Source organism: Cyprinodon variegatus, unplaced genomic scaffold, assembly GCF_000732505.1.
Source record: "Cyprinodon variegatus isolate N-32 unplaced genomic scaffold, C_variegatus-1.0 Scaffold1429, whole genome shotgun sequence".
Lineage (NCBI taxonomy): Eukaryota > Metazoa > Chordata > Actinopteri > Cyprinodontiformes > Cyprinodontidae > Cyprinodon > Cyprinodon variegatus.
In genome coordinates this window covers 53,069-67,289 of record NW_015151882.1, presented here as the reverse complement: position 1 = coordinate 67,289, position 14,221 = coordinate 53,069, and the positions used below count along the sequence as shown (strand labels likewise).

Here is a 14,221-nt window from a genome sequence, read left to right as displayed (position 1 = left end):
GAAGATCAATAAAAGGATCTGAACAGCATATTGGACTGAACCTTTTGAGCGCGTCAACAAGGATTCCCCTAATCAGCCGCTCGGCGACTTAGTTGTTTTGACTGTCGCCAACACTACGGTTTACCTGTTTTCAGGTTTAAAAAAATATTTTGGTGAAGTCTTTGGTGAACCTGATTCATGAAACGTACCTCAGTACAGGAATGACGTGTTGTTATGCAATATCAGACCAGAGTGGAGATTCTGCTGTACTAAAAGTTTTCCGTGTTTCTTGGCTTCAGCACAGCTGATTTCAGTGGAAGCTGATTTTCAGTGGAGCTATCCCTGCTTCAGCAGGGTTAGCTCCACTGCAGCTCTAAAACCTGCAGGACAAAGGCCCTCGAAGGCTGACACTGGACATGCCTGTCCTAAAACTAAACATTCTGAGATCGCAACTAGCCCCAAACTAAACTCAATTCACACCTTCTTCATAAAAGTTCCCCCTTTCTCTAAAACAGCAATTCCCCTCATGGGGTCAAGGCATTCAGCCTCACTAGAAGCAGTATGTCTGCACAAGTTGCTTTTGGCCCCACAATGTATCAAATAAAGTACCAACACACACTCACAGTCACATTCCAGGATATGACATTTACATTACCCCAATTAATGACGTTACAAAAAAGTGGCACTCATTAATTAATAGCAAAGGATTTCCAGGTACAATATGCTTTAACTATTCCTAGAGTTGATAATACCTCCTTATATACCATTTGTCCTTGCTATATATGCTGATATAAGCTGCTTTTTGTTTTCTAAATCTTTCTACAGGAGAGAAGATCGAGGCAAGACCTGGTGATGAAGTAAGAGGAAATACAATTTTTTTAAGATGCATTTTTTTGGAAGTAGACTTGATTTGATTCATTTAAAAAATGTAGAACTGAATAAAGTAATGTAGGAATGTCAACAGACTGACAAGATATGATCCAACTATTGTAATGAAAATGTTGATTTAATTCAATTTAGTTACATTACATGATATTCAAAAAAGAAACAGATTATAACAAAATAATGTGATGCCTGTGTGCAGTGTTTATTGCCAACAACCAACTTGCAACACTGGTCAAAGGGCCAGTGCTGCAAGTACAATTTCAAGATATCATATAAGACATTGAAACTGAGTATTCAAATGATAGTTTCTTATTATTTAATTTATCATGTTATCAATTTGTCCATTTGAATTTAGATATCCTTGGTTTTTCTAATCAGAAATTATTGTTTACACTTAATTCCAAAAGCTGATTGATACATCAGCCAGATAATAGTTGGGGCCGATATAATTTTTTTGTTGTATTTCTTCTATTGCCCGTAAGTGCAAAACAGATGAATTGCCAACCCCTCCCTTTGCCATCCATTGTTAATGTTTACGGTATTTATTTATTTATTAATAATTTTTCTTTAACAGTCTCAACACCAAAAAAAATCAGAATTTTTCATGTTAAAACCTGCTGAAGAAATCCAGTTTGAGAGTAGCTTGTTTTTGTTTTGTTTTTTTAGATACTTTGTTCAAACTAGAAAAGCCACCAGAGTGCACTCTTCACTAAGCTATATCCTCCTCTTCCTCCTTGATTTCTCATTCCTGGAAGGCTGCCAACATTATACAGGCTTGCTTTCACCACTTCCACCTTTATTCCACCAAAAGGGGGAAATCAAACAATCAGGAGTTACCTGCAGGCAGTTGATAAGCGTTACTGCCTGTATAACTTTTTATCTATTGTGTAAGAGACTGAGAAGTTGTGCACACGAAATATAAATTTTTACCCACTAAATATTAGTTACTTCCCTCAAAATAATAATTTGTGCCCACAAAATACTAATTTGTTCACGAAAAACTTATTCATGTACAAATTTGTTCTTATGGTGTAACTTATATGTGGCCACAGCATAGGTATATGATGTGCATAAAATTCTAAAACATAATCCTGCTACAGCTCACCTTCTATAACAGAGGAATAAACCAACATGATAGTCAATGATAGTCTGGTGGAGTTTTATTTTAGGTGAAGAATAAACTATAAAGAGATTCTAATTTTCTTTAGTGAGGCTTTAAAATAAAATATTGAAAGCCAGGTATAGATTATGACTGCACTATAAGTCCATTCTATGTTTGTCTCGAACATTTCATATTTCAGTTCAAGGTCAAATTGAATGAGAAAATATGCAGCTATGTTTATGTGATAAGGGATTCAATAGAGCACCAAATAAGGGCATTCATTACTTGTTTTATAGTATTGTGTGCATCCTAGAGGCAAGTCCCAATTTGTAACTGTGGGACAGATATGATCTAAGTGTAGAGAAAAAACAGACAGGAAAAAAAGAAGAGAAATTACCTTCTCTTTGAGTGTGAATAGCTTTAAAATTACAAAAAAAAATGCTATGATCCATCGCTGAAGATGACTCTGAGCCTCAAACCTCACAGAATGACTTGAATGATCATTAACTGGAGCTATGTTTAATCAAACCTCAAGTGATCTCAGTTTATCTCCATCTGTAGTGGTGCTTTACACATGCAGGGCTTGTAATGGTGTGTAATTACGCATGGTCCAGCTGTTTATCAGTTTGTTTCTGTTCTCTTACTCATCTCAACTATTACAGTTTATAACCTTGGTCTTTATCATTCACAGCAGCAGTGATCTCTGGCTCTGACCTGACCAGATATTATTTCTCCTCTGTGTTATTTGCTGCACAGGGAGCTGTAAAGCCCATAGTTACACATGCTGAAGGCAGACTCGTTCTGTGTGAGCAGATGCTTTGTTTGTGGCCTGGAAGGACATAATGTCAATATAGTGTGTATGTATTTATGGGGAACAAATTAATATTTTGTGCACAAAACTTAGCATTTCATCGGATCAAATAAGTATTTCAGGGGCACAACTTAGAATTTCATGGGCACAAATAAATATTTTGTGCACATGTTAATCACGTGCATTGCCCAATGTCATTTCCCGGGCTCCGTAGGAATCAATTAGACTGATGTCAAAACAATGGGTATTGGCATCATCTTTAAAAAAACATCAATATAGTTTGATCTACTTAATACATTTAGGACTTTGCATTCTTTGCGTGTTGTGGCCAAAGAGTATGTACAATATGTCTTGCTGTAGAGATGGTCTCTGTTATATCAGGTAGGCTAGGATATAATAGAGCTTTTATTGCTAACTGTAGTGTGTGCCTTACTAAACCACTACAACAAGCTAATAAGTGAACAGTTTTGTACGCTGGGGGGTTAAACTTTTCTGTTGGTCAGATGTCAGTTTACTCAGTCCACCTAAGTCGACTATTTCACAAGTCGACCTTTTGGTGAATACCCTGCTTTGCACACAAACTTATTTGCACCTGTTTTGAGACACACTAAGCTTTTTAAGATCATCATCAGTTTTCACATTTTTATAAATTTATACATCGAAAGACCTTGGTAATCTTTGTTATTTTCTATCTTTTAACAGTCTCTCCGCAATCCTTTTATGGAAAACAACAAAGGTCTGGAAGAATATGAAAAAATACTCCAAAGACTTCATCTAAAAGACCAACATCAACGGACGTTGACATCAGAGGACTTTACTAAAATAGGTCCACCTGTAAATCAGACTAATCACATCTTTGAGGAAGATCTAGTTTCTACTTTTCTTCAGAGGTTATTGATGTTAGATTACAGGGCAAGATACATTCCTGTACAACAAAAAAGTTCTAATGCTAAAGATTTACAGGTTCTTCCAGTGTCTGAAAGTGATTTTACAGGAGATGTTTTAGATCTTCTTTTCACAACTAGTGCAGACTCCAGTCAATCAAAAGAGGATCATATACACCCAATGGATGTTCAAATGGCAATATTTCACTGCTCTGATAACTTTCTTAGACAGAAAATTATTACCAAGTTGTCACAGTGCCAGTATGCTTTACCATTGCTATTTCCTGATCCTGTCACTGCAAATATTGAGTGTCCTCTCTGGACATTCAGACAAATATCAAAAACATGGAAAATATGCACCAAGGCAGAAAACTCAAACATTGTTGAAATGAAGAGCATGCCAATCTACAAAGCTAAGATTCCCCTTGTTTCATTTTTCCGACTGGGCTCCTTGTCTGTGTCCAAATCTCAGCTGATGAACGTCTTGATCAATGATCGCCACAACACATTCTTCCATAGAGACTGTCCAGGCAGCACCAAATCTCGTCATTTGATGGATGGTTTGGCAGAAATTGCCTGGTACTGCCCTGCTGGAAAATCCAATGATTTCTTTAACGACTGTGTTGCTTTCTGTAATCTTCATGGGGATTCTTTAGAAATGGTCAAACAGCGTGAAATACTGACTGAAAATTCCTCAGTCATTGTTGTTCTCGTACAAACTTTGGAAATGAGCCAGGAAAGTAAGGCAATCATTTCAATGCTTTTCAACTCTCAAAAACCTCTGGTAATTCTCAGTGCTGACAATGACTGTAGTGCAGATCAGGTGGAACCGCAAAAATACAAACTGGGTCTGAAAGACAGAAGCCAATCCGATGTTTCTGAAGAGCTGAAAGAAATGATAAGAAACATTTTGTCTGGACCCCACAAAAGCTTCCAGCTTGAAACTATGAAAAAAATGACAAATGAAGTCAGAGTGGATGAAGAGGCAGAGGCCTGCCAAAATGGGAAATCTGCTGCAATGGAACTGGTTGCATTGATTAAAAAGATGGATATCACCAAAATAAAAGAAGTCTTTCTCCCCTGCCAAGGCCAACTTTGGTATGAGTGGTGCAAAATCAACAAAGAACTGTATCATCTAAAGGGAGACATTGAGCAAGAAAAGGCTCATAAAACTCAGCAACTGATGGAACTACGACAGAAACAGTGTGACGCGTCCAATAGTGAACTAATGAAGTTGTTCACTGAGAGCCTCAAAGGTTTGCCAACAAAAGCTGGAGAATATTTCTTGAAATGGACCCAAATCCTGATAGATGCCATCTCCACAGATGATCTATCTTCAATTCTCCAAAAATATGATGAAACATGGTCAGAAGTCTTGGTTCTTAAGAAGAAAGATAAAACTTCTGAAGAATTAAATACAAAACAAGCTGAGCTTGAGCAGTTATCCAAACAGCTTCAATCAGCAACATTTGGTCTTGAGCACATGTTTAGAGAAATGGGACAGATCTATGAAGCCCATAAATCTCTGGAGAAACCAGCAGAGGGCCAACAGGCTGAATGGACTAAATACCCTGAGCTGGCTGCAGATCTGATGATAAAAGGACACCCAATGGAGCTGATGGATGGTGATGCAGGCCATGTGCCTTTGATATGGATGTCTAGTCTTATACAGGAGGTCATCAAGAAGCTAGGTGACCAGAGAGTCTTTGTGCTGTCAGTTCTGGGCTTACAAAGCAGTGGAAAGTCAACAATGCTGAATGCCATGTTTGGATTGGAATTTGCAGTGAGTGCTGGGAGATGCACCAAGGGTGCTTACATGCAGCTGGTTAAGCTGTCAGAGGAAATACAGAAAGACTACACATTTGACTATATTCTAGTTGTGGACACTGAAGGGCTGCGCGCTCTTGAGTTAGCAGGCAATGCCACCCTTCATCACGATAATGAGCTTGCAACATTTGTTGTTGGTCTAGGAAACTTGACACTGATCAACATCTTTGGTGAGAATCCAGCTGATATGCAAGATATCTTACAGATTGTTGTGCAGGCTTTCATGAGGATGAAGAAAGTCAAGATTTCTCCAAGTTGTGTGTTTGTTCATCAGAATGTCACAGATATTGCAGCAGCTGTGAAAAACATGGATGGAAAAAGATGCCTGCAGGAAAAACTAGATGCAATGACTCAGTTAGCTGCTGAAGAGGAAGTGTGTGCTTTTGAGTGCTTCAGTGATGTCATTGCATTTAATGTGCAAGAAGATGTTAAATACTTTGCCCAGATATGGGAGGGAAGTCCACCAATGGCTCCTCCAAATCCAGGGTACAGTGAGAGTGTCCAAGAACTGAAGGCCTCCATCCTGTCTAAGGCCTCAAAGTCTGATGGGATTCTTCTGTCACATTTTGGTACTAAGATCCAGGATTTGTGGAACGCTTTGATGAATGAACACTTTGTTTTTAGCTTCAAAAATACTCAAGAAATTGCAGTCTATAGAGAACTGGAGGTGCAGTATGGAAACTGGACCTTGGCCTTGAGAAGTGAGATGCTGAATGTTGAAAACCAGCTTTTTCCCAAAATTGAAAAAGGTCAACTGGACGATGTTGAACTCACTGACCTTTCCAATCAAATGAGTAACAAATATGAAGAAGTGATGAAAAAGATGGCAGCTTATTTTAATGACAACAAAGACAAAGAAATGCTGGTTCAGTGGCAGGGTCGATTTGAGAACAAAATTAAAGGTTTTCATGAGGACATTGTGAGAGACATGGAAAGAAAATTGGATGAAGTAATCCAGCTGAAAAATGCCCGAACAAAGCTTGACGACAAAAAGACAACTTTTGAGAACAAGCTGCTGCAGCACAGCAAAGAGCTTGCTCACAAGTTAAAATGCCTTGAAAAATATGAAGAGGAATTAAAAGCAAAGTTTAATGCTGTTTGGAGTCACTGGGTTAAGGAACTAACCTCAGATACAAAACCTATTGAAAACATTAATTTGGAAACAGACCAGGTTGATGTCCTTTTAGATATTGGTGTTGAACCGAAGCTCATTGATGAATCAAAAAAAAATCAGAAATACAAAAACCTCTCTGAAATTGGTAATTATTCTGATTACATAACACCAAAGAAGAACTTAGCGGGTGCCATGGAGAGATTCAAAAGGTTTTTTGTATTTAAAGAGCAAGAAGATATCAGATTGCTCATTAAGGAGGTTGAAAAAAAATGTCTGGATGCCCTTAAGAGCAAACCTGTTACAACAAGAGGTTACACATCAACCTACTTGTCAGACATGGCTCAAATCATTATAAAGCACATTAAAGCATCTGAATCTGGAAGGAAGTATGTATTCAAGAAGGAGTTCACAGTTGATCTTTCACTCTTTGTGTTTGACAAGGCAGAAAGTTGGCTCTTAAACTCCTACAAGACATACAAAGACAACAATGATGTTTGTAGTTATTTAGAAACCAAGAAAAATGAATATTACAGCATTTTTCAAAGCTTCTGTAAAGGAAGCTCTTCTGCTGTTGTGTTTGGAGAAATGATGCGTAAAAACCTCAAAGCCTCTGCTGTTGCAGCTGTCTGTAATAAGACTGCAGTTAATATTGCTAGTGAGATGAAGGGCAGGGTCCCAGCATTCAGTGGGAATAGAGTGAACTTAGAGAAACATGTCTTAAAGAGTATGGCAGAGAAGAAAGACTTTGACAGTTTCACCACCTACTTCAGAAATCCAAGAAAGCAACTGGAGGCCTTTATTAAAGAAGAGGTGCAGAGGTGCTTGTCTAATAAGGAAAAAATTAATCCTCACACAATTCTCAGCAAAAATGTAGATGACATCAGCAGGGCCATTGGTCAGGCTTTGTTTGAGGCAACAGAAGACGTGAAAAAGAAAGGAGGAGACATAGAGATGTGGGTGAAGGAGTTTTCCACTAAATTAGAGCCATTCTTAACAATTGATACCATTAGTTGTCAAAACTTCAAGGACATAAACAACTTTGACTTTCTTAAAGAAGAGATGGAGAAAGGCCTTAAAATAATCACAAAGGAAATGAGCAATCTCTCTCTGAATGAAGTGAATAAATGCAGGCAGAGGCCTGAACAAATCCTCATTGATCAGTTGTTGTAACTGCTGCTGGGAAAAATGTCCTTTTTGTTTTACAGTTTGCACCAATACTCTAAAGGGCCACAGTCCTGATAAGCACAGTGCTCTTTTTCATCGTCCCGGTGGAGTTATTGGTGTCCATTACAGGGGAACAGATCAGCTGTACACAGAATTCTGCACTACAGCTGTAGCAAGTGATAAAAGCTTTTACGACGATGATTCAGACCGTACAGTTCTTTATAAAGATTATGCAACTGCTGGAGGAAGATTAGCTGCATGGAGCATCACACCTGATAACTCTATGCTGCCCTACTGGAAATGGTTTGTCTGTCACTTTCAGACGAAACTGGAAGAATACTATGAAAATAAATTCCATCGTCATGGAGAAATCCCTCAGCAGTGGAGAATGTGTACTAAGGAAGAGGCCATCAAGAGTCTAGATGTAATGTAAAATCTGGGAGAAAATGTGTCCCTCAAGTCAGAGGTCAGCTTGTCAACAGTAATGAGAAATACTGATGTAAGAGACATTGCTAAATGAATAGAAAAGTGTTTGGTACAAACTTCCAGATTTAATTGTTCTGTAAGTTGAAGAAAACTAGAATATCTTCAAGAAAACTTTTAAATATTTTTCCTTATATTAATCTTGTATATTGTTGTTGTTTTCCTTGATTGATTTTTAAGTCACTAAAGATGGGATTAAGAGTTATGATTTGAAGTATAAAATGATGTTAATATTGATGGTGGTTGTGTAAGCACCTTGACTTTTTATCTTAATGTAATGAACTTATCATGGAGTTCTTTTTTTTTTTTTGCTTTAAAATTTGATTAATCAATCATTAAAAAATAAATGTATTAATTTTAAGTTTTGAACAAAAAGATTAAATAATATTCATGATTTGAATTCTTGAAAGATGTTATTTAATGAGCAACAAATGCTTTTTGTGTTTTTATGATTAATTTTAGGTTTAAAATCTGATGGTTTTTTTCAATCAACTAAAGTGACACATTTTTCAATATTTGGACTTTTCAGCTCTTTGTTTGTTCATGTTGAGCTGTGTTGGGTAAATGTTTTATGTTTTTTTTCAAGTATACTTTAATTTGTAACAGAATATGCTGATCAAAAATGTCAATAAATGCAATAATCAGACTATTATTTCATTTCACATCATTTATGATACTTAACCGTTGCAACAATATTAATACTACTTGAACTTCTCCACATATTGTCACAGTACAAATGTAAAAATATTTTATTGGAATTTTAAATGAAAAGATCACAACAAAGTGCCTTTCAGCTTACATTACGAATACATTATTTGTTAAATGAAATAAAAAAAATCTAAAAAGTTTGGCGTCTAAAAATATTCAGCCCCATTTTCTCTGAGTGCAACCATTTGCATTTAGATGTTACCTGATGATTGCTAATAACTAAAGGGAGTTTACCTTTATGTAATCTAATCTCATTACAAATACACCTGAATGCAGCTGCTCTGTGACAGCTGTAGAGTTTGGTTCTGAGAACAAATGGGAGCAAAAAACATGAAGTTCAAGGAACACACCAGATGGATCAGGAAGTTGTGGAGATATTCAAATCAGGCTTAGGCTATAAAAAGATTTTCCAAGCTCTGAACATCTCAGTAAATTAACAGGACATGGAAAACATATGGCACAACTTTAAACCTACAAAGACAAGGCCATCCACCTAAACTTACTGGCAGAAGAAGGAGAGTATAATCAGAAATGCCGCCAAGATGCCAATGGTGTCTCTGGACAAACTGCAGAGATCCACAGCTCAGGTGGGGGAATCTGTCCATAGGATAACTGTTAGTCATACACTGCATGAATTGGGCCTTTATGGGAGAATGGAAAGAAAACAAAGAATGTACAAAGAAAACAATAAAAAGTCCTGCTTGCAGTTCTCCAGAAGCCATGTTTCCGACAGCAAGAAAGGTGCTTTGGTCAGGTGAGACCAAGTTTAAACTTTTGATTAAAATGAAAAACGCTATGTGTGAAGGTGAGAACTACCACAACATATCACTTTGAACACATTACCCCCTCTAGCAGTATATTTTGAAATAATTTGTAAAGTAACACAGTGAAATATTGGATGTATTTGTGAAATAAAACCATAAGATGGTTGAGATCCAAACAGCATGTTTAATTTGCTTGGTAAAAAAACCCATTGAAACACAATGTTAGACGTGATACTGATAGATTAATGACATCAGAACAATACTGGAAGGACTAAGGGCCAATCTAAATATACCCCCTAGCTCTACATTTCAGCCGTACTCCTAAATTTAGCATTTTCCTGTGAGGATGTCAGATGCTGACTTCTTCAGGAAGGGCCAGAGACAATTTTACAGAAAACATGAAAGACAGGGTATTCTATGGAGCGCCTTGCAGTCCCTTTTTTAAACTTTTGAACAAAGAAAGCTGTTGGCATCGGTGTCCTTAGACATCAGAGGTAGGGCGAGGCACCATTCTGGAGCTTAGACAGGAGCATCGGGACACCAGAGCACCATTAGAAAGAAGTCCAGAACCAAGATGAAGCAGCCATTTGTGCCCACCTCTGGAGCCGAGGAACCACAGCAGGAGATTAAGGAAAACAACAGTAGCTGGGCAGATGAGGACCAGACTGAGGTAGAGCAGCGTCTTGCCTGTGCTAGCTCAGAAGGAGCATAGCGATAGATCAAAGTAACCTGAGAGCACTTAAGCCGGATGAGAGGCCATGATTGGCTGGGAGGAGGACAGCGATACACTTTAGAGAAGTACGACAGAGGTCCATTTCCCAAAGGAGGCTTAATAAAAGCTCTAACTCGGTTTACCTTTAAATCAGGGGAACTCAGAATTTTCTATTTAACAAAGCAAGATTACTCAACCTCTGTGTCTGTTATCAAATTAGCCCTCCTTAACGTTCCATTTACTGATTTAGTCAGGAGAGTTCTGTTGTAGTTCTGTGCAAACAATAAAAAGAAAACCAGTCAGTAGTTCAGTTAGACTTATTAGGAGTTAAAAACAAACATTACATGTCCTTTGAACAAGGATCCAATAAAAGAAGCAGCGCCAATAATTAGTAGAGAATTGAATATCTGTCAGGAGAGTGTTCTCAGACTGCTTTGTAGAAGTCCTTTCATAATTAGAATCTTTATGAATACTACCGTTTCACCTCACGATTCATTACATAAATCCACAACCTTATCCATCCTCAGATTAGCAGCAGTATAAAGTCTTCTTTCAAATGCATTTAACAGAACTTGATATCATTGAGAGAAAATAGAGGAGTGTGGTAACAATCTTATCATAAAAAACTGTTCAGAGTTTATATTTACTGCGTGATTAAAGACAGAATAAAATGAGGAGGTACCCCATGAGATGATGCACCGGACATTTTTTTTATACTTCATCTTCCCCTGCTGCTGGATTGGGTTCCTCCGCCATGGGATTACATCTAAATGGAATATATTGATCCACTACCATTCCAGTAGTAAACTAGTTTTCCCTCATAATGTTGTCAAAACAGACTACAGCAGGTCAGTTTGATATTTATTTGTTAGACTGAATATGTATTTCTGAAATCTAAAATACAATTCTACGAAGTCAAAATGAAGATTTCAAACAAAATGACATTCTTCATATATACAATACACATTCTTGATGTCTAAAGAGGAATTTCAGATCTGCATATTTGTATTGTTAGTGGTCATAATATTTATTATTTTGACTTGAAAGAAATATGTTTCAGATTTCAGAAATACATATTCAGTGAAGGTGATATATGTGAAAACCGCCACATAGAATGTGACCATCCATCATTTCTGATGCATATTCCATCAGGGTCGCAGTGGGGCATATCTCCGACAGACTACGGGCGAGAGGCGGGGTACACCCAGGGCAGGTTGCCAGACAATTAAAGATGTATAAAAATGCACTAGCACACACACACTAAAGGATACATTAGAGAGTCATGTTTTTGGACTGAGGGAGGAAGCCAGTTCTTTCATGTCACAGCCACAACCAGTCCATGACTGGTTGCCGCAACATGATTTTAGAGAAAAAGTTCAGCAGTCAACGCTCCTTTCTCTCCATGTGGTGCTGCTGTTGGTCAGCACCTCAGTTCTATCTGACAGCAGGAGGTGAGAGCAGAGCAGTGACAGCTCTCACTGTGGGGAATTCATGGCTGGCCTCACCCTTCAACTCTTCCTGTGCAGTTTGCATAGGGATACCATGTAAATACAGTGCCCTAACTGTGGACACCACACTGAGTCTGATTTCACCATTATACAACATATCAGGATACTTTCTGAACACCTAAAGCTCAGATTGATAAACTGATTATTTAATAAATAAATCAAAACTATATAAGAAACCAACTGTCTACAGGCCTGAGCAGCCCGGTCATACAATGCTTATCCACACATGAGCTGCGGCACGCACAAACAAACTTACACTGAGTCAAGGAGACCTGAGACCAAGGGTGAATCCTTCCCCAACATCCATTCAACCAGCCATCAGCTTTTGCATAAGAAGGTGACATCACTAATCAGTAAGATATTTGTTGGGTGGCTGTATCACCAAATGTCCTCATAGTGATATGAAAACACTCAAAATATCTCTAACATCTGTGAACAAGGTTAAAGCGAGCATCTGTAGAGGCATAGGTTCAGTTTTCACCAAACATTTTTCTTAGTTTCACAAAGAAAAAAGCTGAGTCTGACTGTATGGTAGGTCCTCACAGAGATGGAGCAAGGAATGTTTGTCTGTTGGAATTGGACAGATTAACACAGACATGTGGAGGTTGAAGGGGGCTGTTTAACCTCTTAAGGCCCAAGCAGTTTTTTTACATAGATTTTTTATTTCTTTGTTATTTGGTCTTGATGGAACCCAGTTAGAATAAAAATGAAACATTATATTTCAATGTCAGTGTTAGAGAAAAATAATGTCCACATATGTGGACTCATGTTTCCAAGCTCCATAAAACACAATTAAGTAAACTTTGGATAAGAAGGAAAAAAACTCTTTGTTTCAACCTTAAACACAGCAGTTTTTTTTTTCTGACTGCTTTAGAATATATTGATAACAGATACACATATTTTTTAAAATATGTTTTGATTATCAAAGAGTAAAAACAACATAAGAAACATTTGATTTTTGGCTGTTTGAACTGTTACATCTAACCGATGATATTGTTTGCCTGTAACAAAGTATACAATAAAAATCCAAAGCATTTCCAACTGTTACTATTGTATCAATAATGCTTTTATGTAAAGCGGAACTGTGCATGTCAATTTAGCTAAAAAAAATCAATATTCAGAAATAATAAAGTAGCAACAACAAACTGAAATTTAGGGAAAATCATAACAACTTTTTGGCAATTATTAGAAGGAAAGGATGACATCTTTTAAGATAAGCAAAACTGATGATGTGAAAATGATCTTGGGCCCATGACAATACTAACTGACTTTTATCTAAACGTTAATGAGTTAGTTGTGCTTAAAGCATGTCAATATCAGGGCCCAGGATCTACAACTTCACTATTTTCAACTGCAAGCTGATTTTAAGTGAGCATTACAGAAGCTATATTTTTAATCATGTAATGAGAACACCTGAATCGACTCCAGTGGCAGTGGCGGATTTGGGGGGGGGACTACTTGGGCTACAGTTATGTAAGAGCCCCGGATCTCACTTCTAAGTTGATCTGAGTAAAATGTGCAGTGCTGGAATTCACCAGATAATGGCAGCATGCGCAAGAAAGCAGCCTGTAGCATTACGGTGCAGAAGAAGAGTTTCCCTCTCTTCACTGACAGCTTTTCTAAGTGAGTGCTTCTGCTGCAAATTAGAAATGGATAGGCGGGATATCAATGGATATTAGAAGCTTTTTCAAAAAGCAGACAGCTGCACCACCACCAGCAGCACCAGCAGGTGTTGCTAAACAGACTGATGTCCCAGGTATGTAAAGCTTTGACTGATTTTGAGTCGTTGTTTTTCCCGGTCTTGTGTGAAAATCTGTTCTTTCTCAGTAAAAACCATTTATAGAATCATATCAAAGTTGTAACATCCAGTTTAATCGGCATCTGCTGTTTACAATTTTGTAAAATAAATAAATAGACAAGGCCTTCTTCTTCTTCTGTATTGTGTTGTTCTTTTTAAACACCAAGAGAATCGATCTTTTTTCAACTTTTCTCACTAAAGCCTGACAGAAATAAAAGTCAGTCACCAAAAAGTTTTCCAACACGTATTTATAATTTTTCATTGCTGTTATAAGAGGATGGAAACTGGCAGTTAGATTACTGGATTAAGGACATTTCTAGTATACTACATGCTATCACATATAACAATTTTTGCTCCTTATTTCCAAAAGATATGGGAGGAGGAGAGAAGAGAATGGATATTTAAAGGAATAGTACACCCAAAACATGATTAGCCTTCATTTTCTACTCACCCCCATGCTGAACAACACTCTGGAGTACTTT

The 14,221-nt window shown here is 37.5% G+C and overlaps 1 protein-coding gene across 1 annotated transcript in view; it reads left to right on the top strand.

Moving 5' to 3' along the window:
* Positions 1-14,221, top strand: part of LOC107103359 (interferon-induced very large GTPase 1-like) — a 42,997-nt gene that overhangs the window by 3,532 nt on the left and 25,244 nt on the right. The window contains exons 2-3 of the mRNA XM_015403032.1: positions 3,803-4,973; positions 5,052-6,659. Coding sequence (XP_015258518.1) covers positions 3,803-4,973; positions 5,052-6,659 — 2,779 coding nt within the window. The remainder of the gene's footprint in view (positions 1-3,802; positions 4,974-5,051; positions 6,660-14,221) is intronic.